General features: G+C 34.8%; 1 protein-coding gene across 7 annotated transcripts in view; it reads left to right on the top strand.

Moving 5' to 3' along the window:
* ATP11B (ATPase phospholipid transporting 11B (putative)) overlaps nucleotides 1-23,478 on the top strand; it is a 128,190-nt gene that overhangs the window by 21,331 nt on the left and 83,381 nt on the right. For 4 of the 7 annotated variants that reach the window (XM_036851894.1, XM_036851895.1, XM_036851896.1 and 1 more), the window contains exons 2-7: nucleotides 2,705-2,821; nucleotides 8,763-8,852; nucleotides 10,507-10,587; nucleotides 15,575-15,682; nucleotides 15,870-15,998; nucleotides 16,625-16,728. In XM_036851894.1, the coding sequence (XP_036707789.1) occupies nucleotides 2,705-2,821; nucleotides 8,763-8,852; nucleotides 10,507-10,587; nucleotides 15,575-15,682; nucleotides 15,870-15,998; nucleotides 16,625-16,728 (629 nt within the window). The remainder of the gene's footprint in view (nucleotides 1-2,704; nucleotides 2,822-8,762; nucleotides 8,853-10,506; nucleotides 10,588-15,574; nucleotides 15,683-15,869; nucleotides 15,999-16,624; nucleotides 16,729-23,478) is intronic. The other 3 variants (XM_036851897.1, XM_036851900.1, XM_036851898.1) reach the window with 2 other exon arrangements.

A 23,478-nucleotide genomic window follows, 5' to 3' on the forward strand; every position in this document is an offset into this window, starting at 1 on the left:
TGGCAGAGAAGTTGATGGTAATGAATTGAAGTTATAGCTTTAATTTTCATGAGGGACGCTTAGCTGTACTTATACCGCAGTCACAAATATAAAATTTAACTATTTTGTGTGTGTAAAAAAATACACACACCCACATGTATATGCATGCCATTGATTATAACATGATTGGATAAGGTCATTTTAATTAATCACTGGAAAAACAACTCAAAATGCTTAAGTGTATGTTATAGCATCTTTGGGAATAAGGAAAAACGTACTATCATTATTCTCCTTTTGGTATTGTCATCTTATTTTAAATTATGATTTCTTGGAATATGGCGATGCTGAATTTAAAATTCAATTTAATTTAAAACTGATTTTATTCTTGGAACATCTCAAAATATCTCCTTGAAATAATTGTAGAAATCTCAGGAGTTCCAAAACTTTAGTATGTGATCACTGGTTCATCCAGGAGAGAGGGATGGAGAATGATGAGCATTTGCTTCCTGTAAAGTGCATGCATTTATATATATAGTATATTAATTCTAGTTATGAATGAGAGGTTATAATGTAAACATCAGTATATTTTGGGGGAGGGCATTTGTTTTGTTTTTTGTTTCTTTTTTTTTTTTAGAGATTTATTATTTATTTTATTTATTTTTGGCTGCGTTGGATCTTTCGTTGTGGCGTGTGGGCTCTTCGTTGCAGCGCGGGCTTCTCTCTAGTTGTGCCGTGCGGGGTTTTTTCTTCTCTGGTTGTGGCACACAGGCTCCAAGGTATGTGGTCTCTGTAGTTGTGGCATGCGGGTTCCAGAGCGCGTGGGCTCTGTAGTTTGCAGCACACGGGCTCTCTAGTTGAGGCACGCAAGCTCAGTAGTTGTGGCACATGGGCTTAGTTGCCCTGCGACATGAGGGATCTTAGTTCCCTGACCAGGGAGCGAAACCATGTCCCCTGGATGGTAAGGCGGATTCTTTACCTCTGGACTACCAGGGAAGTCCCTGTTTTTTGTTTCTTAACTTTAGATGTACATAGTAATAATCTTGGTGGGATTTAGCAAAAAATAAAATAAAATTTTATATCAGTGGTTCTCAGTCTCAGTTGTCTTGACATCTTCTTAAAGGTTTATATATTCTTTCAAACCCTCAAGTTTACTTTTTTTTCTTTATCTCAGAGGTTTACATGCATGGGGTATGACTTAGTGTTATGTTAACATGGTTACAGAGTGGATACAGAATAAATATGCTCCATGGAGTCTAATGCTTCCGTTACCTGTGTGTCCCTTTTGTTATTTTATGAACGTTACAGGCAAACTTCTGTGGACCATCTTTGAAAAACACATCCATAGACTACAGCAGTAGCATTCAAACTATTTGTTCATTGATTTGTTTATTGAGTTGGAGCACGTTATGATATGCTCGAGTATGTAACAAATCACATAATCCTTCATGGCTTAACATAGTGCTTAAACTCAGTAAATAGTTATTGACTGAATAAATGATATGTATCTTTTAAATGATTATGATATTCCAGATAGAGCAGTGAGTTCTGACTCTGATTTTGAAACCTGCCCTCTTTCTCCCATGAGTTATTACAGGGCACAATTGTGAAATGTTTAAAAGAAAATTTATGAGGAAAATAAACATGTGTGCCACATTTTATCCTTAAACTGATTTTGAAATCAGATACATAATGGCACATTCACATTCACAAAATGTGGTCATCACTTTAAGTAGCATAAACAAACAAAATAAAACTTCATTTTTTTAATGGAGTATACAAATACATTTATTTGCACAGTTCTGTACTAGCTGTTTCTAAGATCACAAAATAAATTGTTTAAAACCATGAATAACAGGAGTTGAAACCCATATATAGCACTTCTAATATTCTGATGTGCTAAATAAAATATCCCTCTAGGTAATATGGGAATTTCCACTATTTGTGTGTGTCTGTGCTTAGTGGAAATTTTACAGGGATGCCGATATCTATCAAAGGAGTCTTAAAGATTCACTTGCCACTCTGGAAAAGAGTACAATGCTGTAGGAATAAAGTATCAGTATTCTTGTCGCCAGGGCAAACTTTTCCACTAGAGATCATTCCGAAATGTACCTTAATTGAGGGTCTTCTAAATTTGAGGCCAGAATTAGAGCATATATCCATATTGCAGGGAGTAGATTGATAATGTAACTAGCGCAAAGAAATGCTTGTATGGAATGAATCTGGGCTATCCAATACATTTTAAGTCCTCTGGGAACAAAGCCCTTTGAAACCGAGTTGATCTGGGTGTAAAATAAAATGTTAAGCCTTTGTGCTTAGATATGGTAGGTGCTGACTGGGCCTTAGCTACACAGGACTTCCATATCACTGGCTAGGAGTCTATCCTAAGAGAAAAGCAAGGAACCCCAGGAATGAAAGGGAAGGAAAGAAGCCTTGTCTTCAAGTGCTTCTGTAGGTCTCCTTGTGGTAGCATTTCTGACAGAGTATGGATTATTTTTCATTACCAGAGGTTATTACCTAGTTAGTTTATATCTGAAGAAAATGTACCTGTTTACTTTGAAAGAAAAAAATATATGGCTTAACTCTTCTGATAATTAAATAGATTGAGCCTATATGCAGTTCAAGGCCAGTAATAATATGTGTAATATGATCAGTTAAATAGAACGAGCAGTAAAGAATCATAACAGCTAACATTGTTGACCATTATTTTTCTTTTGCTTGGCCTTAGGGTTTTGACCCACCACATCAAAGTGACACAAGAACTATTTACATAGCCAACAGGTTTCCTCAGTATGGCCTTTACACACCTCAGAAATTTATAGATAACCGGATCATTTCATCTAAGGTAAGAAGTAACACTTTTATTACTAAAACTGTGGGTTATGTACTATTTTGTTTTAAAAGGTGATTTGTTTGTATTTATATCCTTAAAAATTCAAGGAAATGGTGGTTGGTAGATTTATCTTAACCAAAATTGTGAACTGTAAAATAAGTTTCTGGTTGCTAATATCAGGTAGCCAATATGCCAAAAATTACCCTTAGTTGCAATTAAAGTAAGGAACTAATATTTATACCATGTGCCAGACACTGTATTAGGTACTTCTCATGTTATTTAATTCTTAAAACAACTTTAAGATAGCTTTAACACAGTGTTGTTATACTGATTTTATATCAGTTTTTTCAACTGAAGTGCAGGGAAATAATTTACCCAGGGATGAGATCGGAGTTTGAACTCAGTTCTGTGTGACTTTAAAGCCTGACTTCCTCCAGTTTTATCATTCTTCTATAAACATTTTATAGTACCAAGGAACCACTTCACTTTTACATATTTTTCCTTGTTTCATTTTTTCCTATGGCATTTTTAAGATGTCTTAGCATTATTCTATAATCTTCAATTTCAAAATAGACTATCTGATAGACTCTTCTCTCATGATGGAAATGTTTTCCATGCTGTCTAATATGATAGCCATTAGCCACATAGGGCTGTTTAGGCCTTGAAATGTGGTAATGTAACTGAGGAACTTAATTTTTAATTTAATTTTAATTTTTTTTAATTGTCAATAGCCACATGTGACTAGTGGCTACCTTATTGGACAGTGCAATTATAGAGGATGTGAGTCAGAAACTGAGGGTAAAGTTCTCTCTGAGCATAGCTATTGCTTAATAGACCACCTTAAGAAGCATCTTTGTATTGCTCCTTCCCTCTCTTCCAGGGCGACTAATATTTTCTCTCTAATCCTGATCTCATTTTTCTTAAAGATGTTGTTTTAGGCCAATGGTTCCTTTTCCCTGTTCCTTTTTTCCAGCCTTTGCATTATTTACATATGCAACACACCCATTACTGACATCTCATTTTGGACAGTGGTTCTAAAGTAGAGGGCAGGAAGGGGAAATATCAGAATCTAGGGTAATAGAGGAGCTTTAGATTAATGATACAGTTCTTAGTAAGTGATGCAAGAAATAAAAGTCCTTCTTGAAAAAAAATTTTAAAACACTGGGTATAATTTATATACAATAAAATTCACTAATTTTAAGTGTATAATTTGATAAGTTTTGACAAATGTGTAACATGTGACCGCCGTCATCAAGATACAGAATATATTTGTCACTCCAAAAAGTTAGTAGCCAGTCCCACTCCTCCTCACCTTTAGCACTAGCAGCTGATCTGCTTTCTTTAACTATAGTTTTGTGTTTTCCAGAATGTCATATAAATACAGTCAATACAGTAGGAGTCTTTTGTGTCTGACTTCTTTTCACTTAACACAGTACTCTTGAGATTCATCCTTGTTGTTGCAAGTATCAGTATCATTAGTTCATTTCCTTTTTAGTGCATAGTTTAGCTGTCAGCCTAGGTTTGGATAGTTTATGTCCTGAATTTGGGTCATTTTCCTTGCATGGTTTCGCGATCAGTATTTTCCCATCAATTTGCAGCCACTTTTCTAGCCCTGAACTCTGAATCTCTGTGATATTTTGTTGATAAGGGGGTAGTTTTCCCCCACTGTTTGGCTGCTATAGCTGTGAGAGTTGGATATTATCTTTAGGCTAAGAAGCCATAGTTTATCATTCATACTCCTTCCATTTGTAATTTTTTTGAAATTAAACTCTCTTCCAGTTTCTGTCTATATTTTGGACATGTTCCAGGGTTTTAAATAGTTTGTTTTAATCTAGTTTTCATAATTCTTATCTGCTAGGAGTTCACAGTCTGCAAATACTGGAAGCTGAGTGTCCTGGAGAACTTCTGAGATTAACTATCTTTGTATGACTTTTTATATGCAGCAGTATGAGGTTTAATGTTTTTGACCACAGTTTCAAAAATGTAGATATTTAAATAAACATTGCCCTTTTTTCACACACATGGAGACTGTCTTTCTCATTACTCCCTTATTACTTCCTTATTATTCCACTACCACTTTTTTAAACTTCCAAACCAGATTACCTGCTATTCCATGAACTTCCCTACCACTGTGCCTTTGCTATGATTTTGTATTGATAACTGCAGTTTTTTAAATGTAGATTATATGTTTTTGCAGAGAATGTATATTTCATGTTTTTGACCACAATTTCAAGAACGTAGATATTTATATAGACAGTGTCTTTTTTTTTTCCTGACCATAAATGAAGCTGGCTTCTCATTGTTCCCTTTTTACTGGCTTTCTACTCCCCTATTTTTCCCCTAAACTCCTTTCAGACTGTATATCTTCTATCCCACAAAGCCACGATCAACTTCCCTCCTCGCTGCCTTCGTTCATTCTGTCTTTCCTTCCTGAAATGTTCTCCCTCTGTTTGCCCCCTATTTTCAGTCTGCTGAGTGTTCCTCTCTTAAAGCCCCTGTCAAATGTGACCTCCTTCATTAAATTTTTCTTTCTCATTGACTTCTTGAATTGCCTTCCCATTGAATTCTTTGTCTATTCCTTCTTTTACTTTATCTTTGAATATAGCTATTGATACATTGTTCTTAATCGCCTCTATTTAAATTAAACTTCTTCTCTTTGTTCCTCTTATAGTGTGTCTTACACATTGTAGATGCATGATATGTCTTTAATTTAATTTGCTATAGTAACTTCCTTATCTTAAATTTAAATTTCCTTGCAATATCCCCTGAGAAAACCATAATTCAAAAAGAGTCATGTACCACAGTGTTCATTGCAGCTCTGTTTACACTAGCCAGGACATGGAAGCAACCTAAGTGTCCACTGACAGATGAATGGATAAAGAAGATGTGGCACATATGTACAGTGGAATATTACTCAGCCATAAAAAGAAACGAAATTGAGTTATTTGTAGTGAGGTGGATGGACCTAGAGTCTGTCATACAGAGTGAAGTAAGTCAGAAAGAGAAAAACGAATACCATATGCTAACACATATATATGGAATCAAAAAAAAAAAAGGAAAAAAAATGGTTCTGAAGAACCTAGGGGCAGGACAGGAATAAAGATGCAGACGTAGAGAATGGACTTGTGGACATGGGGAGGGGGAAGGGTAAGCTGGGATGAAGTGAGAGGGTGGCATGGACATATATACTCTACCAAATGTATAATAGATAGCTAGTGGGAAGCAGCCGCATAGCACAGGGAGATCAGCTCGGTGCTTTGTGACCACCTAGAGGGGTGGGATAGGGAGGGTGGGAGGGAGACACAAGAGGGAGGGGATATTGGGATACATGTATATGTATAGCTGATTCACTTTGTTATACAGCAGAAACTAACACACCATTGTAAAGCAATTATACTCCAGTAAAGATGTTAAAAAAAAAAATTTCCTTGCAGAAGGTTTAAGTTTATGACCATGTTTTCGTTTTCTTACTAACGTCAGACCTTAGGAGGAAAAAAGTCAATGATAAAGTTGTATACATAGCTATAGAGAAGGTATACTTCTAGTTCATTTTTCTTGACTGTTATTACATAATAATTAAAAGAATTTTAAAGCATAATGAATTATTTTTCTTAGAAGTTTTTTCATGTGTCTTAATATTATTCTACTAGAGTGCCTCCTCTATGTGTGACAGGACAAACGCAGAATTTAGACTCATTCAATCTATTAATGTTTGTATTTCAGAAAACCCAAAAACAATAATTCCTAACATTTGTAAGCTAGCTTTCTTAAGAAATTTTTATTTATTCTCACTTTTTCCATTGTATTATTGAGCTAGCCAAAGAAAGCATCCTGAAACCAATTTACTTTATTACCAACTTATATAGTTGCTCTTTTCAAGATTCTGAAAGGTAAAATATATTGTCACTATTACATAGATTGATGTAAAACATAGAACATCGTCAAGTTAATTCCTGTAAAGTTTTATACATTTGATCTGGTGCTGAGGAAGTTGCATGGAAATACTATGACCCCTGTAGGGACAACTGCCTTTTTACCCCAGTGAAGATCAACTGGCGATGGTTTGACCCAGAATTACCACCTCATATGCACACATTGAGCACTGACTTCTTCTGGTTCCAGGAAGTCTCTACCTCTCTTCTCTCTAGAGCCTTGAACATAGTTCCCAATCCCAGATTCTAGAGCCACTGGTGCTACCACTACCACAGGTAAATATGTTGCAGGTATCCCAGATTAGAACTGAAAATATAATTTCACCTAAGAAAGGAAGGTGTTAGGCATTGTACTATTCTCTATATACCCTTGGGTCAAATAGGCTTTTGTGGGCTCTTCTGGGACCCTAACTGTATTTATAAAATTGTTCATATGTGAAAGGATGTTTGAGGTCTCAAAAAACTGATTAAGGGAATTCCCTGGTGGTCCAGTGGTCAGGATTCCTCTCTTACTGAGGACGCGGGTTCAATCCTAGTCAGGGAACTAAAATCCTGCAAGCCGCACAGCGCAGCCAAAAAAAAAGAAGAGGAAAAAACTGATTAAGAAGTAAATTTCTGACATACCAAAATTCAGAAATTAGAACCGTCTTCCATTGCACCAGAGAAAATCTTGAATTGGTCAGTGGTTGAATTGACCAATGGTTATTGGTCAATAGTTGAATTGACCAGTGGTTATTGGTCAATAGTTGAATTGACCAATGGTTATTGGTCAGTAGTTGAATTGACCAGTGGTTATTGCCTGACATCAGGAGAGTTATCTGGAAAAAAAATTCTTTTTCCAACCATATTTATTTATTTATCTATTCTGCTAAAGTTTTGATCTCTAACTGTGTGCTCTAGTGTAACTGCAATAGAGCAGTAAATAAAACAATGTCTCTAGGGATCTTACATTCTACTGAGAGAATGGACATAGGGTAAAGTAACAGTGCTGTGAAGTGTTTCCCTGTTTCATGCATAAAGTTGTGTTGTGAATAGTGAGTGGCACAAGTAAAATTTGTACGATATTACCCTGCCCCCATAATACAGCATTATAGGCTTATAAACTGATTAATAATGTAACAACAGACACACAGCAGTTAATATGAGCCAGGGTCTGTTGTAAGTGCTTCATAAATATATTAGCTCATTTAATTTTTATAACAACCCTATACAGTATGATTGTTATTATTGTCCTCATTTTATAGAGGCACAAAGTGAGGTACAAAGAGATTAGGTCCAAGGTCACTAAATGACCTTGGATTAGGATTTAGGCCACAGCAGTTTAACCCTTTACCATCTATGTTCGTAACCATTATACTCTACTGTCTTTAAAAATTGACATTGTGACAGATTTTCATATCCTTTATGAGATTTTCTTGATGGTTATACCAGTGATCACTTATCTAAAGTAATTTTTAATCTTTTTCACATTCTAGGTTATTTTTCCATATCCCACGCTTAACGGAATAACTGAATAATTATACCATTTCCTCTGTTTCTGAATAAATAAAATATAAAATAAATACATAAATATAATATAATATAAATTTAATAAAATTTAAAATAAATTGAATCCACTGTTAGCATTTCTATCAACTCTTACTTCATCTTCAGCATTAGGTTCAGTCTTGTGTAACCAAAATCCAAAATCAATTATTAAAATATTATTTTAGATCTGCCATCTCCAACTTCTAAAAAACCAAGAATTTAATAGCAAAATTGATGGGTTCCAGTTTATCTCATTTTTAAAAATTATACTAAAATTGCCAATAAATAGTAAGAGACAGAAAAAATTAGAATAAAAGCCCTGAAACTCTAAAAACCAGATAGTTTTTGTAGCATTGAGAGTTACATGAATTTGTCTAAGGGCTTAGTAAATCTGATACTACTTTTCTTGTTATTATATGTATATAGTATATATTATTTTAAAATATTAACTTATTGATCTTTTTTTTTCTTTTTTTTTTCTTTTTTTTTTTTAGTATACTGTGTGGAATTTTGTTCCAAAAAATTTATTTGAACAATTCAGAAGAGTGGCAAACTTTTATTTTCTTATTATATTTTTGGTTCAGGTAAGCTTTATCACTTCATAAATTGTTAAGTTTATAGACATGGGTTCTAAAAGTATATCTTCAGGGAAAAGTTATATTTCATTCTAAATCATTTGACTGTGGGACCATTGTTTTTTTTTTGCAGGGCTTCCACATTGTATTCACTGAATACAATGATTTAAACCGCATCAAGATGTCTGAAAAATAGCCAATGAATTTTAAGATTAATTGTATTTCGTTTTATCACTGATTGCTATGGTGCTGATAATCATAATCAAAGCCAAGAAAATAACATCATCCTTTCAGATGTTCTGCCTCGGACATAAATATTTTGGCTTTTAATATACAGCACATGTTTTTGGCACATTACTGCCTATGGAACCATCTTTGTACAAAGTAAATCTTTCTTTGGCTTTTCTTTTTTTTAATTTAAATTTTACTTTTATTTAAAAATTTTTTTAATTATAATTTTTAAGAATTATATTCTTAAAATGAATATTGATTTTTCTCCAGGAGACTATTTTTTAAGCTAAATCTATGTTCATTATAAGCTGTTTGACAGTTTCTTGATTTTCACATTGTGCTTTTTTCCTAATGTCAAAATATCAAGAGATAAGCTTATGAAACTTGAGTATAAATCAAGATTTAAACTAAGTGATTGTCATTTTCTTTTAAAGAGGTTATTCTTTTCTGATAATACCTTGGCAGTCTCCTCCAGTGTGGCATTGAATTTTTGTATAAACTCTGAACTTTTCTCTCCATAGAACCTGGGCTTTGAAAAGAAAAAAAACTTGTGAAGTAGTCACTGTAAAGCTTGAGGAAACTTTTTTTTTTAATTGCTTTGCTTCATGAACAGAAAAGGAACTTCTGATTTTTTTTCATCAATAGAACTTCAGCTTGGTTTAGTTGGAAAAATGAGAAATTTATACTTACTATGTCCCTGTAACATGCATTTGTGAAATTACTAGCTAAGATCAGGAATTCAGCTTGTGTGTGGAGTAGAACAAATTTAATTGGCCTACCCAGAGTAAAGGAATATTAATAAATCGTTAGACCCATGTTCTAAATAACCAAATACAATTACTGCAAATATTTCTTCTCCAGCAGTTTATTGAAATCTCAGTTGTATTATTTAGATAATTGCAGCAGCATTTTCCAAGTTGTACCCTTCTGGCTCCGCTAGGTGTAACAGTATCGCTTGTAGAAAGAAACCCTTTCCCTAGTCCCATTTCTTGTTCTCTCTCCCTAAGTGGTGAGTTTATTCTGGATCCCTGGGTAAAAACTGACAGACTTTACAGCATTTCTCAGGATGGGCAAAGAAATGTGAAATGAGATTCTGAGCAGCTATAGCTCCCCTCCAAGGCAAATACCGAGGAAGACCTTAAGTACTCTGTTACGAAAGCAGAGACTGAGTCCACTCTAGCAGTATTTGTGGGTATGCAATACATTTAGATATTCTTAACCCCATATAAAAGCCATCAAAGTGAACTTGTGAAACTGTGAACTAAACTACACTCACTGCGTAGTCTCTCTCTCATGTTATTTTTTCATCTGGACCATGATACATGTTTTGTATAATGTTTTCAGATTTCCCAATAATTATGAGATTCTAGATGTTAATAGTGTGATGTGTACAATATAAAATGTACTCTGCCTTCTCTGTTTTTTAATGCAGCTTATGATTGATACACCTACCAGTCCAATTACCAGTGGACTTCCGTTATTCTTTGTGATAACAGTAACTGCCATAAAGCAGGTATGAAATACTTTGTATTGTTTTTTTTCTCCCAAGTCATTCAGAAGTTGCTTAATATTTCCACTCCAAAGTAAGATTTATTGTTGTGAAAATAATTTTCATAAGAAGAAATTTATTTGATTCTGCCTATGGTAAAATTAAACTGAGTTAAGCCATCGTTATCAGGTACCTGGTGACTGATGGGATGATTACAATTGTTAAAATATGTCGTTCCTTTGATACACCTAGGAAGCATCCAAAAACAAGCATTTTATATGTACAAACCAATTCATATATGAAACAGATTAATTATTATAATCATCTTTGTAGAGTTTGGTCGTATTTAAAGGAAATACAGTTCAAAGGGGATATGTTTATAAGGAGTGGAACATGTACTTCTGGCATGAACATTTCTGAATAAAAATTATATAGTGCTTTCCTACTTTTTACAACTTCCTCTGGTGAGGTCGATTTTTATGTAAAGTAGTACTCTAGGGGAAATAGCTTCAACCAGATCTTGAATTGATATTAAAATGTAGGTATAGAAAAACAGTATTATTGGATAAACATGACAAGTAAGAAGTTTAAAAATTCCTAGAAATGTCATGTTTACATACTACCACTTCTCAAAATATCTTTGAGAAGATATTGGACCAGAGGCTCAATTATACAGAACTGAACCCTTCCTCCTGAAAGGGAGTTAATTTGAATTTTCTTGTGTCAGTATGATAAATATTCATTATATAAGATTTAGGGATAAGGTATAAATTGACATGGAAACAAAATTGGAAAACATTTTATAATTCTGAGATGTAGTATATTTATTACTTACATGATAAGGGTAAGGGGAGTCTGTAGATTAACAGTTACATTATTTATCTAGTGTGTCAGAATATCATGCTACTGTTCTAAGTTTGATTTCCCTATATTCGGTGTTCTGTTGGAGATGAGAATTCCTCTTAGTCAGTAAGCATCCACATCCCTTAATGCAATTACATATTTACTTGGCTTTGTAGATGTCATTTATTTCATCAAAGTAACACACATTTGTCCCTTGGACCTCTTTTCTATATATAGTTTCCTTTTTGGTGATTTCTTCCAATCTAGTGGCTTAAGGTACCATTTATATGTTGATGGGTCTCAAATTTACATGTATCCTGAAACTATGCTCTGAACTCCAGACACACATATACAACTTTTTGTGCTTGGAAATACAACTGTTTCCACTTGGATATCTTAGGCTTTTCCTGACCTCTGTGTCACTCTCTCCTTTGCTGCTCTGGTCTTTTTTGCTTCATATCATTTTTGCCTGCCTATGGTTCTATTGAATAAATGCTTATTCATTAGTTTGTCGTCTTCATTTGAATGTTTCGTTCAATGAGGGCAGAGACTTTGTTTTATATTACTAGTTTATTACCAGTGACCAGAACAAGGTTGTGCACATATTTGGCCTTCAGTAAATATTTGTTTGATAGGTGAATAAATGAATGAATGAATCTCTTGAATATTTTTAAGGCAATGTTAAATGTTGTAATACTTCTTGCCCTGGTTTATACTTTAATATGAATGAAGTTGTTAGATTTTTTTTTTTTAACTTCTTCCAACTATATTTGCATATTGTCTTCTCTTTAGTTGTGTAATGCAAGATATAGTGCTCTGGTAAATATCATAATCTTTGTCCTGTATGAGCTTAAAACGTATGAAGTAGAGAAGGCAAGACCAAATACAAAAATAATTATAGTTTAATAAGATCATAGAAAGAGCCAGTGAGCTGTAGGTATTCAGAGAAAGGATGGAACACTTCATCTGGATAATCAAGGAAGGCTTCATGGAAGAAATATTATTAGAGATGAGACTTGGAATATGGATAAAATGATAGTTGGTAAAGAAGGTGAGATAGAAACAAACAACTTGAGCAAAGGCTTAAATGGAGGAAAAGGCAAGACCTATTTTAGGGACTGACATATCTGACTAATGTTTGACCCTGTGTAGGAATGTACTAAAAGATAACATACTGGAAATGGATGTTGGTACTAAATTAAAGAGGCTGGAAGACTCTTGGAGAGTTATCAGGAGGAGTTTGAACAGGATAGTGAATTAAAACAGTGTTTTGGAAAGCTTAATCTGGCAGTGACATATCTGGCAGTGACATGTAGGATGAATTATAGTTTGTAAACTTGTGTTTAAAAAGATTTTAACTGTATGCCTCCCCAACTGTTTAGAGTTGTTGCTGATATATATTTGGATTTGGGGAGACAAATGTATCTACACAAAAGAATAATAGTAAGCAAGATATGAAAGGTAATTAGGAATGTAAAAAGCAGAACAACAAGAGTCTGAAGAATCAAGGGAAGCAACATTTTCCAGGGTAGGAAACATCAAGAAACGGTCTCTAGAGTTTTCAGTTGAAAAATCAGAAATTATGTTAGCACTTGAAATCCCTGCACTATAAAATCGCTGTATAACTGCTAAAAACAAAACAAAACAAATTTTTAAAAAATCAAAATAAAAAAACCCTAAGTAAATCTGCTTATGACTGCTCTTGTGAAAAAGCAGTCTATTTTGTATCATAGATTGTATGTAATGATACTCTTTCATTTGTACTTATAAGCCAAAGATTTCTAATACATTTTTGTTTTAGTTTAAATTTGTCAATGGAAGTAAATGGAATGATAACTTCAGAAAAAGATAATTTTAAAATTATTGCTTTATTGATGTCATCTGACTATAAAAGTATGCTTTTTGACAGTTTCAGGAAAAGTATTTTGACTCTCAATTAAATTTCTCTAAAATTGACATACCTCATCTTAAATTGAGCCAACATAATTTGTGTCTTAAAAATGCTTTCCCAAAAGGATTCTCCCTGAAAAACATAGACCTTCAGAGCAATCTTTAGTATTTATTTTATATTTTATAATGTTATAATATTTTTAGGTAATAGATGCACATATTTTAAAAAAATGGAAACAGTATAAAATAACATATAGGGACTTCCCTGGTGGTCCAGCAGTTAAGACTGTGTGCACCCAATGCAGGGGACCTGGGTTCAGTCCCTGTTCAGGGGACTAGATCCCACATGCCACAGCTAAAGGTCCTGCATGCTGCAACGAAGATCCCACATGCCGCAACTAAGACCCAGCACAGCCAAATAATTTTTTTTTAACATCTTTATTGGAGTATAATTGCTTTACGATGGTGTGTTAGTTTCTGCTTTATAACAAAGTGAATCAGCTATACATATACATATATCCCCATATCTCCTCCCTCTTGCGTCTCCCTCCCTCCCACCCTCCCTATCCCACCCCTCTACTCTAGGTGGTCACAAAGCACCGAGCTGATCTCCCTGTGCTATGCGGCTGCTTCCCACTAACTATCTATTTTACTTTTGGTAGTGTACATATGTCCATGCCACTCTCTCACTTCGTCCCAGCTTACCCTTCCCCCTCCCCATGTCCTCAAGTCCATTCTCTACGTCTGCGTCTTTATTCCTGTCCTGCCCCTAGGTTCTTCAGAACCTTTTTTTTTTTAGATTCCATATGTATGTAGCATACAGTATTTATTTTTCTCTTTCTGACTTACTTCACTCTGTATGACAGACTCTAAGTCCATCCACCTCACTACCAATAACTCAATTTCATTTTTTTATGGTTGAGTAATATTCCATTGTATATATCTGCCACATCTTCTTTATCCATTCATCTGTTGATGGACACTTAGGTTGCTTCCATGTCCTGGCTATTGTAAACCAAATAAATATTTAAATAAATAAATAAATAAATAAATAAAATAACATATAGTAAAAGTCTCTTATGTTCCTATCCCTTAGTCTCCTAGTTCTCCTCCCCTGAGGGAGCCATTATTTGTACATTAGTCCAGGTATCTATACAAAGTGTTCACATTAGTAAGCATATATTTTTCACAAATGATAGCATAGACTACAACACATTCTGTACCTTACTTTTATCACTTAATGTTATCTCTTAGATATCATTCCATTATCTATACTTGTGCTATACCTCTGAGTTCTTGAATTTTCTCTAAAATAGCATAAGTCATTTCCAGTGGATAAGGCTCCACGCTCCCAATGCAGGGGCCCTGGGTTTGATCCCTGGTCAGGGAACTAGATCCCACGTGCATGCCGCAACTAAGGAGCTAGTGAGTCACAACTAAGGAGCCCGCCTGCCGCAACTAAGACTCAGTGCAAGCAAATAAAAAAAAAATAAATAAATCTTTTTTTTAAATTGCCACTCTTTAACATTTAATCAAAGATTCTTTGTGAAATGCTTATGTTTCCCTTTTTTTAATATAAATTTATTTATTTTTATTTATTTATTTTTGGCTGCGTTGGGTCTTTGTTGCTGTGCACGGGCTTTCTCTAGTTGCGGCGAGCGGGGGCTACTCTTCGTTGCAGTGCGTGGGCTTCTCATTGCGGTGACTTCTCTGGTTGCAGAGCACAGGCTCTAGGTGCACAGGCTTCAGTAGTTGTGGCTCGTGGGCTCAGTAGTTGTGGCTTGTGGGCTCTAGAGCGCAGGCTCAGTAGTTGTGGCACACGGGCTTAGTTGCTCCGCGGCATGTGGGATCTTCCCAGACCAGGGCTCGAACCCGTGTCCCCTGCATTAGCAGGCAGATTCTTAACCACTGCACCACCAGGGAAGTCCCTAAATTTCAGAACTTTTTGAAGACACAGGGATAGAAGAAATCTGGTAGTGAGAAAGTGAACGGTGAAAAAAAAGGCCCATTAAGGTGACATAGAAGGAGCCTCCCATAAGGAAGCTGAGGAGGAGTAACTAGAGAGATAGTATGAAAACCAGGAACATGTATGTGATGAAAACCAAGAGAAGAGAGTGTTTCTAGTAGTGATGAATGTCAAATACCTGAGTCAGAATAGCCTAACGTAATTCTAATGAATGAAATGTTTGGGGGAAGTTTTTATGTTTCTTTTTCTCATTTGATAAAAAGTATCTTCTAATACTAAGAGGGGCATTTTTTATTCTTTTGATGTTTACAGGGATATGAAGATTGGTTAAGACATAACTCAGATAATGAAGTTAATGGAGCTCCTGTTTATGTTGTTCGAAGTGGTGGCCTTGTAAAAACTAGATCAAAAAACATTCGGGTATGCACTTAGTAAATAATAGAAATCAATTACATTTTGAAATCACAAATTCTCTGATTATGTTTTAGTTAAAAGTCTGCTTTCCTACATTAAAATATTATGATAGACCACTTGTTTAGAACTCAATAAAATTAAGTCCTTGCCTTTTAAAATCTGTATATCCACTTTTCCCCAAAATTCTTCATAGGTGGGTGATATTGTTCGAGTAGCCAAAGATGAAATTTTCCCTGCAGATTTGGTGCTTCTGTCCTCAGATCGACTTGATGGTTCTTGTCACGTTACAACTGCTAGCTTGGATGGAGAAACTAACCTGAAGGTTTGCACATGCTTATGTTTGAGTGTAGCTCTTGGTGAACAAAATGTCTTTGGATTATAGTAATATTTTCCTTTGGTTAAGGTAATAAAGTTTGACCTGATAAAGGAGAAATGTTTTCAATTACTGAAACTTTTCAAAAGTTAAGTTTTTTTTAAAGAAATAATGTTATTATACATTTACTTCAAGGATAGCCTCACATAATTTAGTCAAGTTTAAGAAAAGTGAAAAGTGTTTTTAGGAAAAAAGTAATCTTCTAATACATTGGTGCTTTTTTAGATAGGGGACACATTTACATTTTTCTCAATTTTCAAAGTATTAATACAATCAAGGATTTTATTTGATTCACTTTTTCCCCCTATTAAATTTTTTATAATAAACTTAGAGCAGTAATGACTGTTAACACAGACTTAATTTCCTGGTATGCAAATGTCCTCTGTAGACAGGTAATCACAGTAGCTCCTTTTACTACTTGTTATTTTACATTCTTCTTTCTCTTCTGCCATCTAGCTAAGTGATCTCAGCTACAGAATGCTGTGATTTCATATGTAAAAGAGGTTTGAAATAAATGTTATCTAAAGTCCCATGTAGATCTCAAAACTGTGTGATTTAATTTTTCTTTTTTTCAGACCCATGTGGCAGTTCCAGAAACAGCAGTATTACAAACAGTTGCCAATTTGGACACTCTTATAGCTGTGATAGAATGTCAGCAACCAGAAGCAGACTTGTACAGGTATGGTGTGATAATCACCATACTCATTTTAAGTTCTGTTTACAGATTTCGTTTTTACAATGATAAACGTGCACTGAGTTAGTTAGCTAATTGACATTATTGGGGGGAGCAAGGTGGGAGATCTGTTAAAGGGGAAAAAAGCTAAAAGCAGAATTTGCCAGAATTCTAAGCCAAAGTATTAATTCAAAAGCCATGCTTTTATTCACATGTTCTTTCCTATTACCTTCTACTTTGGTATGAATTGGCTTTATAACAATAGCAATAAACTTTATAGTAGTAGTTACAACAGAAATAAGATTATTTCCTTCGAAGAAAATAATCTAACGGTGTGCGTGTGTGCGTGCGTGTGTATATATGTGCTCCATGAAGGCAAGGGCCATGTCTTTGTGTTCAGTAGGAGCTAACTCCTTTTAACATTACAATTTACTAAATATTAATACAGTATAAGTCATCTTTCAGTGAGTGCTATGCTAATTTTTGTGGTCTATGGAATGGAAACAACTTTTTATTATTAAAGACTTCCATGAGAAACTACTCATTTTTACTCAATAACTGGTGATAGAATATAAATTATAACCACATTGTAAAAATTACCCTCAGCTTCTTGTCATATTCTCCATCTCCATTTGTTGGTTGAAATGTTTTAAAATCTTATCACTAGTCATTGGATTTTTCAGATCTCTTACATATCTTTATTCTGGATCCATATATTTATAATGGAGTTTTCTCTGTGATATTATAAAGATCTTGCATTTTCATCAAAGTCAAATATGGATACAATACGGTGTTTTCCAATTAACTGTAAAAATTTGGAGTTCTATGCTTTAAGAGCATTTAAATTATAAGATAGATTTAACTGTGAAGAATTTAGTACTTTAAGAGTTCTCTATTGCTGTTATTTCCAAGTCTCAGACAAGGGTGAATTATTAAAAGATTAGTATTAAAAACTAGAAAATGATGCAGCATTAAGAAAGCATAAGATTAATATGAGATCAAATGTAACTAATGCTTTGGTGGGTGGTTTTACATTATTTGGAAAATGGGGAGAAAGTTTAAAAAAAATTTTTTTTAAATAAATAATTCACTGTTAAATATAAGGTGTTCCTCTTTATTTTCTCTTTTCTTCTTCCTTACTGAAAGTATATTTTTTTTTAAATACAAATGTAATATAATTACTACAGAAGACTTTTGTAATAGAAAAATAACTCATAATTATACCATTACTTTAAAATTTTTATTGCTGTTTTTATTCATTCATTTAACAAATTATTGTTGAGCACCTTTGTGCTCATTATGATAAGTGATAAATAAGATTAATAAGCACAGTTTCCATCCTTGAGGAACTCACAGCTGTAAAGATATTTTATGTATCTCTAACTGTATTTTTTCAGTTTACTATACTATATGCTATTTATAAGGGAAATATTGAAAGCATTTTTAATGTCCAAGTAGGAGGAATGCTTAAATGGCTTTATGGTATAGATGTAAGATGAATTAGGTAGGTAATAAAAATGATGCTTTCAAAGAATTTAATGACATAGGAACATACTGAAATACAATATTGAATAAAATGTTATAGAGCTGTAGTCTCATATGATCCCAATTATATAAAAAGAAATGTGTATGTATGTGTATTTGATAGGTAGTTAAGTAGTTAGATAGAAAAAATAAATAGGTATATAGAGAAAGAAAAACCTAGAGGAATTACATGTCAGAATGTTAGTACTTATTTCTTGGTGGTAGGATTTCAGCTGCTTTTTAATCACCTTTTTTATTCTCCATATTTTCTAATATTTCTTGAAAGAATATGGATTGCCTTTGGGTTTTTTAAAAGTATTTTCCATCTTACTGCACAGTATTCTTAATGATCTTTTTTAATGGCTGCTTAATAGTCTAAGTGAATGTACTAGAACCTAACGGTTCCCCAGTCTTTCCATACTTAACTCTTCCATTGTTTTGCTATTAGATATATTGCATGACACCTTATTACATATAAGTTCATGAACTCAGAATCTAGTAGTTAGATAGTTCATCATTCCCTCCTCTTTGGTACAACTTGTTCACTTGGCTTCCAGGACATTTCCCTCTCTTGATTTTCCTCTTACTTCAGTAGTCCCTCCTTCTCAATCTCTTTGGCTGATTTCTCCTCTTCTCTCTGACTTCTTGATGTTAGAGTGCCCCAGGACTATCCTCAGTCCTCTTCCCTCCTCTACCTATACCTTTCACTATCTGAACTCACTCTTTGTGATCTCATCCCGGCTGATGGCTTTCAAGACCATCTATATGCTGATGACTCCAAATTTATATCTCAATCCCAGATTTCTTTCCTAGTCTTCAGATTCTTATATCCAACTTCCTGTTCCACAATTCCACTTGGATATTTAGTAAAAATCTCAAATGAATCATTTTGAAAACTGAATTCCTGATCTTTCCTCCAGAAGTTTTTATGCTAACGGCCTTTCCCATTTCAGCTGATGACAGTCCATCTTTTCAGTTGTTCAGGCCAGAAACCTTGGAGTCAGCCATGACTCCTTCATCCCCTCTCCGCTCACCTCTTGTCACCTCCTCTCCCACATCTCATCCCAATCCATCAGAATATCTTATAGGTTTACCTTCAAAATACATCCAGAACCTGACCATCTTTCACCCCCTTCTCTGCTACTAAATTGATCCAAACCAGCATTATCTCCTGCTTGGATTACTGCTATCAAAGGCTTCCTTACTGGTTTTTCTGCTTTTACTCTTCTTTCCCTTGCAGTCAGTCTGTTCTCACAAAAGCAGCCAGAGTCATCCTTTTTAAATGTCAGTCAGATCATGGCATTCCTCTGCCCAAACCTTACAATGGCTTTTCTGTCTCACTCATATCTTTATAATGATCTTACTGATTGCCTCCATCCCCAACTGATCTCTGATCTAATTTTTGACCCTTCTCCCTCTTGCCTCACCCTCCAGCTACACTGGCCTCCTTATTTTCCCTTGAACATGCCATATCCACTTTTACCTTTTCACTAGCTGTTCTTTATCTAACTCCTTTACCACCTTCTAGTCTTTGCTTAAATCACCTCTTCAGTGAGACCTACTTTGACTATTTAATACTGTGACTTAATCCTTCTTACCCTCTCCTGCTTTTTTTTAATAGCACATAATACCTTCTAGTATACTATGTAATGTACTTATTTATTATGTTTGTTGCTTATTATCTCCTTCTCCAACTAAATTGTAAACTCAAGGACAGACATCTTTGTGTGTTTTGTTCACTGAGGTATCCCAAGCACCTAGAACAGATCTGGCATATAGGAGGCCTTACTACATGTTTGTTGACAGTTAAAAAGCATAACTATCTTTATGGACTTAATTTTATGCACTTAAGTTCTTCCTTTTATTGAATTCTGTGATATATGTAACTAAGATTAGTGTGTGTTAAATTCACTTAACTATGGAATTGAAATACCTAGAACAGAATAGACACTCAATAAATATCTGTTGAATGAGTAAATGAATGATAGAGTTCCACAGTATTACTTAATCAAAGGATTTGAGAACATTTTTATTGCCCATTTATTCATCATATATTGAGTGCCTCCAATAACTGAGGCATAGTGCTAGATACTGGGAATGCAGCAGTAAAGAAACAGTTATAGCTCCTGACTCCTAGAGTTTATAGTCTAATACTACATTATTCCCTAAGAACAGACAGAGCTGCAAAAGTGGAATTATTAGATTAAAACCCTAATCGAATTTGGCCTTTATTAAAGCTACTGACACGTTACTTTCCAAAAACATTGGATTAATTTTTATTGCTATGAGCTAAGTATAAGTTTATGAGGCTTATTATTGTTTCAAAATGTTACTAGTATTAAGTTTTGTTTTTTGTGTTTTTAAAATTTATTTATTTATTTATTTTTGGCTCTGCTGGGGCTTCGTTGCTGTGCGCGGGCTCTTCTGCTGTGCGCGGGTGTCCCCTGCATTGGCAGGCAGATTCTTAACCACTGCGCCACCAGGGAAGTCCCTAGTATTAAGTATTATAGTTTTTAAATTTTTGCTAATTTTGTAGATAATAGTTTTATAGTTTTAAAACTAGTTTTAATTTATTGTTTTACTAGAAAGGCTGAACAGGGAGCTCCCCGGCAGTCCAGTGGTTAGGACTCGGCGCTTTCGCTCCCAGGGCCTGCGTTCAATCGCTGGTTGGGGAACTAAGATCCTGCAAGCCATGCAGCACGGCCAAGAAAAAAAATGAAGGAAAGAAAAAAAAGAAAGGCTGAACATTTTTCTGTGTTTATTAATTTTTCTCCTTTGAACATTGTCAGTTCCTTCCCAATTACCTATTAGTTAACAGTGGTTACATTATTTCCCTTTTTCTTTTTTTTAAAATAAATTTATTTATTTACTTATTTTTGGCTGCATTGGGTCTTTGTTGCTGCTCACGGGCTTTTCTCTAGTTTCGGCGAGCGAGGGCTATTCGTTGTGGTGCACGGGCTTCTCATTGCGGTGGCTTCTCTTGTTGCGGAGCACAGGCTCTAGGTGCACGGGCTGCACGGGCTTCAGTACTTGTGGCTGGCAGGCTCTAGAGCACAGGCTCAGTAGTTGTGGCCCACGGGCTCCAGAGCTCAGGCTCAGTAGTTGTGGTGCACGGGCTTAGTTGCTCTGTGGCATGTGGAATCTTCCCGGACCAGGGCTCAAACCCTTGTTCCCTGCATTGGCAGGTAGATTCTTAACCACTGTGCCACCAGGGAAGTCCACATTATTTCCTTTTAAAAAACTTTAACAGCTTATTGAGGAGAGGCTAGAGTATGGTTAAGAAATTATCTCTGCCCAACCACTGGAAGAAATACAAACTAGGAGAGTCTTCTGTTTAGGTACAGACTCTAGCAGGTGCCTATTTCACAGTATTCTCCATAGTCTCTTTCCTTGGCTCCTTTGCTCTTTTTGTTCTTTTTTTTTATTCTTTTTATTCTCTTTATTTTTTGTAGACTCTAACTCATCAGTTCTACTTCTAGGAATTTTTCCTAACAAAATAATGAAATTCTGCTTCTAGAAATATATCTTAATGAAAATGTGAAAACATATGTACACTGGCTTGTTCAGGGCTATATTGTTTAGACTGTCCATAAGTTGGGAAAAAAACCTAAGCTTCTGTCAGTAGTGAATTACTTAAATAAATTATGCAGTGACCCAAAAATACAATGCTATGTGTGGCCATTAAAAGTAATGATGTGGATCTGTATTTTTGACAGGACATGTTAAGTGGGGAGAAAATGTTACCAGCAGTATTTATGATATGATCCCATATTTGTTTTTAAGATACATACATATTTATATGTGCATGGAAAAAAGGCCTGGAAAACATACCTCAAAATATTAATAATGTTTTATTTGAGTAGTGGGATTACTGATGATTGTTATTTCCTTTTTGTCGTCTTTTTACATTGTCTGAATCATTTTATAAAGTATGTGTACTTGAGTGTATTTAGTCTTTATAATCAGTAAAGAATAATAAAGCTCTTTTCCATTTTGAAACAAATCATAGTGTGGGTTTGGAGAAAGGGCTACGGAAAGTGCAGAATGAGTTAATCCAGCATGGTACTGGCATGAACAAATACAAGAAGTGCTTTAGAATCAAGGATAACGGGACAGATAAAATGAAGGAGAACAGGTCTCTTGTTGGCATTTGGCTCAGGAAAATTGAAAGACTGACCACACATTATCTCTGAACAGTGCCTAGGAGTCACCAGCTGAATTGGCTCTTTGAATCTAAATCCAAAGTTTGAGGCTCAAACCAGAGCTACATAAAATTCCGTTAAGTGAAGATAATTAAAAAGCAGGACTTCCCTGGCGGTCCAGTGGTTAAGACTCCATGCTTTCACTGCAGGGGGCACGGGTTCGATCCCTGGTTGGGGAACTAAGATCCCGCATGCCACGTGGCACGGCGAAAAAATAAATATTAAAAAAAAAAAAAAAAGCAGTTCTTCTCCCTGATACAGGAGGGTGAAGGAAGAAGAAGTAAGAGATTAGCAGGAAATAATGAATCCAAAGTCTGCAAGGGGTAAAGCATCTGTGACCTGGAAACAGGAGGGATAATAGGGGACATTTGGAAAGTCATGCTTAATATTTCTTTGCATAGTTAAATGATTAACATGAGGCTCTGCCCAGAATTTGCTTCAACTCAGAATTTACCTCTCACTATTATAGAAAGTAATTTTTCACTTGAGTTGACTTTGTGCTATGGAGCTGTTTTGGTAGTGGACGTTGGAACGAAAAGGCCAGGCTATGAAAATTCATTATAACAACAGGCCACTCACTCTAAATTTCAGGAAACCAAAAGTTAAAGAAGCTCTGGAGGTCACTAATAGTTTTTTTGCTTACTACTCTACCCTCCGCACGTAATTCACACATAGTAGTTGCTCAGTGAATATTTGTTGGATAAATGAGTGCATGAATAAGTACATGAATGAGTGAATGAATGATTCTGGTTACCGGAGTCTTTATTTAGTAAACTGTGATAAAAATGTATGAGCATTCATTGTTAGCTAAATAATATATGCATCTCTGTGTAGCAATTATAAAGTCTCATCATGACCAAACTGATAATAATAATAATATATTACATTTGCATTGCCATTTTGAAAACATTTTTTCATTCATTAGTTTGCTCATAGCTGGAGTAGAGATGGCAAGAATATTATTATTATTTTTTTAAAGACAATACTTTCATGTCACCATTTGGAACACCTGGCGTCCCAGTCTGCTCTT

The sequence above is a fragment of the Balaenoptera musculus genome, chromosome 4 (genome assembly GCF_009873245.2).
Source record: "Balaenoptera musculus isolate JJ_BM4_2016_0621 chromosome 4, mBalMus1.pri.v3, whole genome shotgun sequence".
NCBI classification, from domain to species: domain Eukaryota; kingdom Metazoa; phylum Chordata; class Mammalia; order Artiodactyla; family Balaenopteridae; genus Balaenoptera; species Balaenoptera musculus.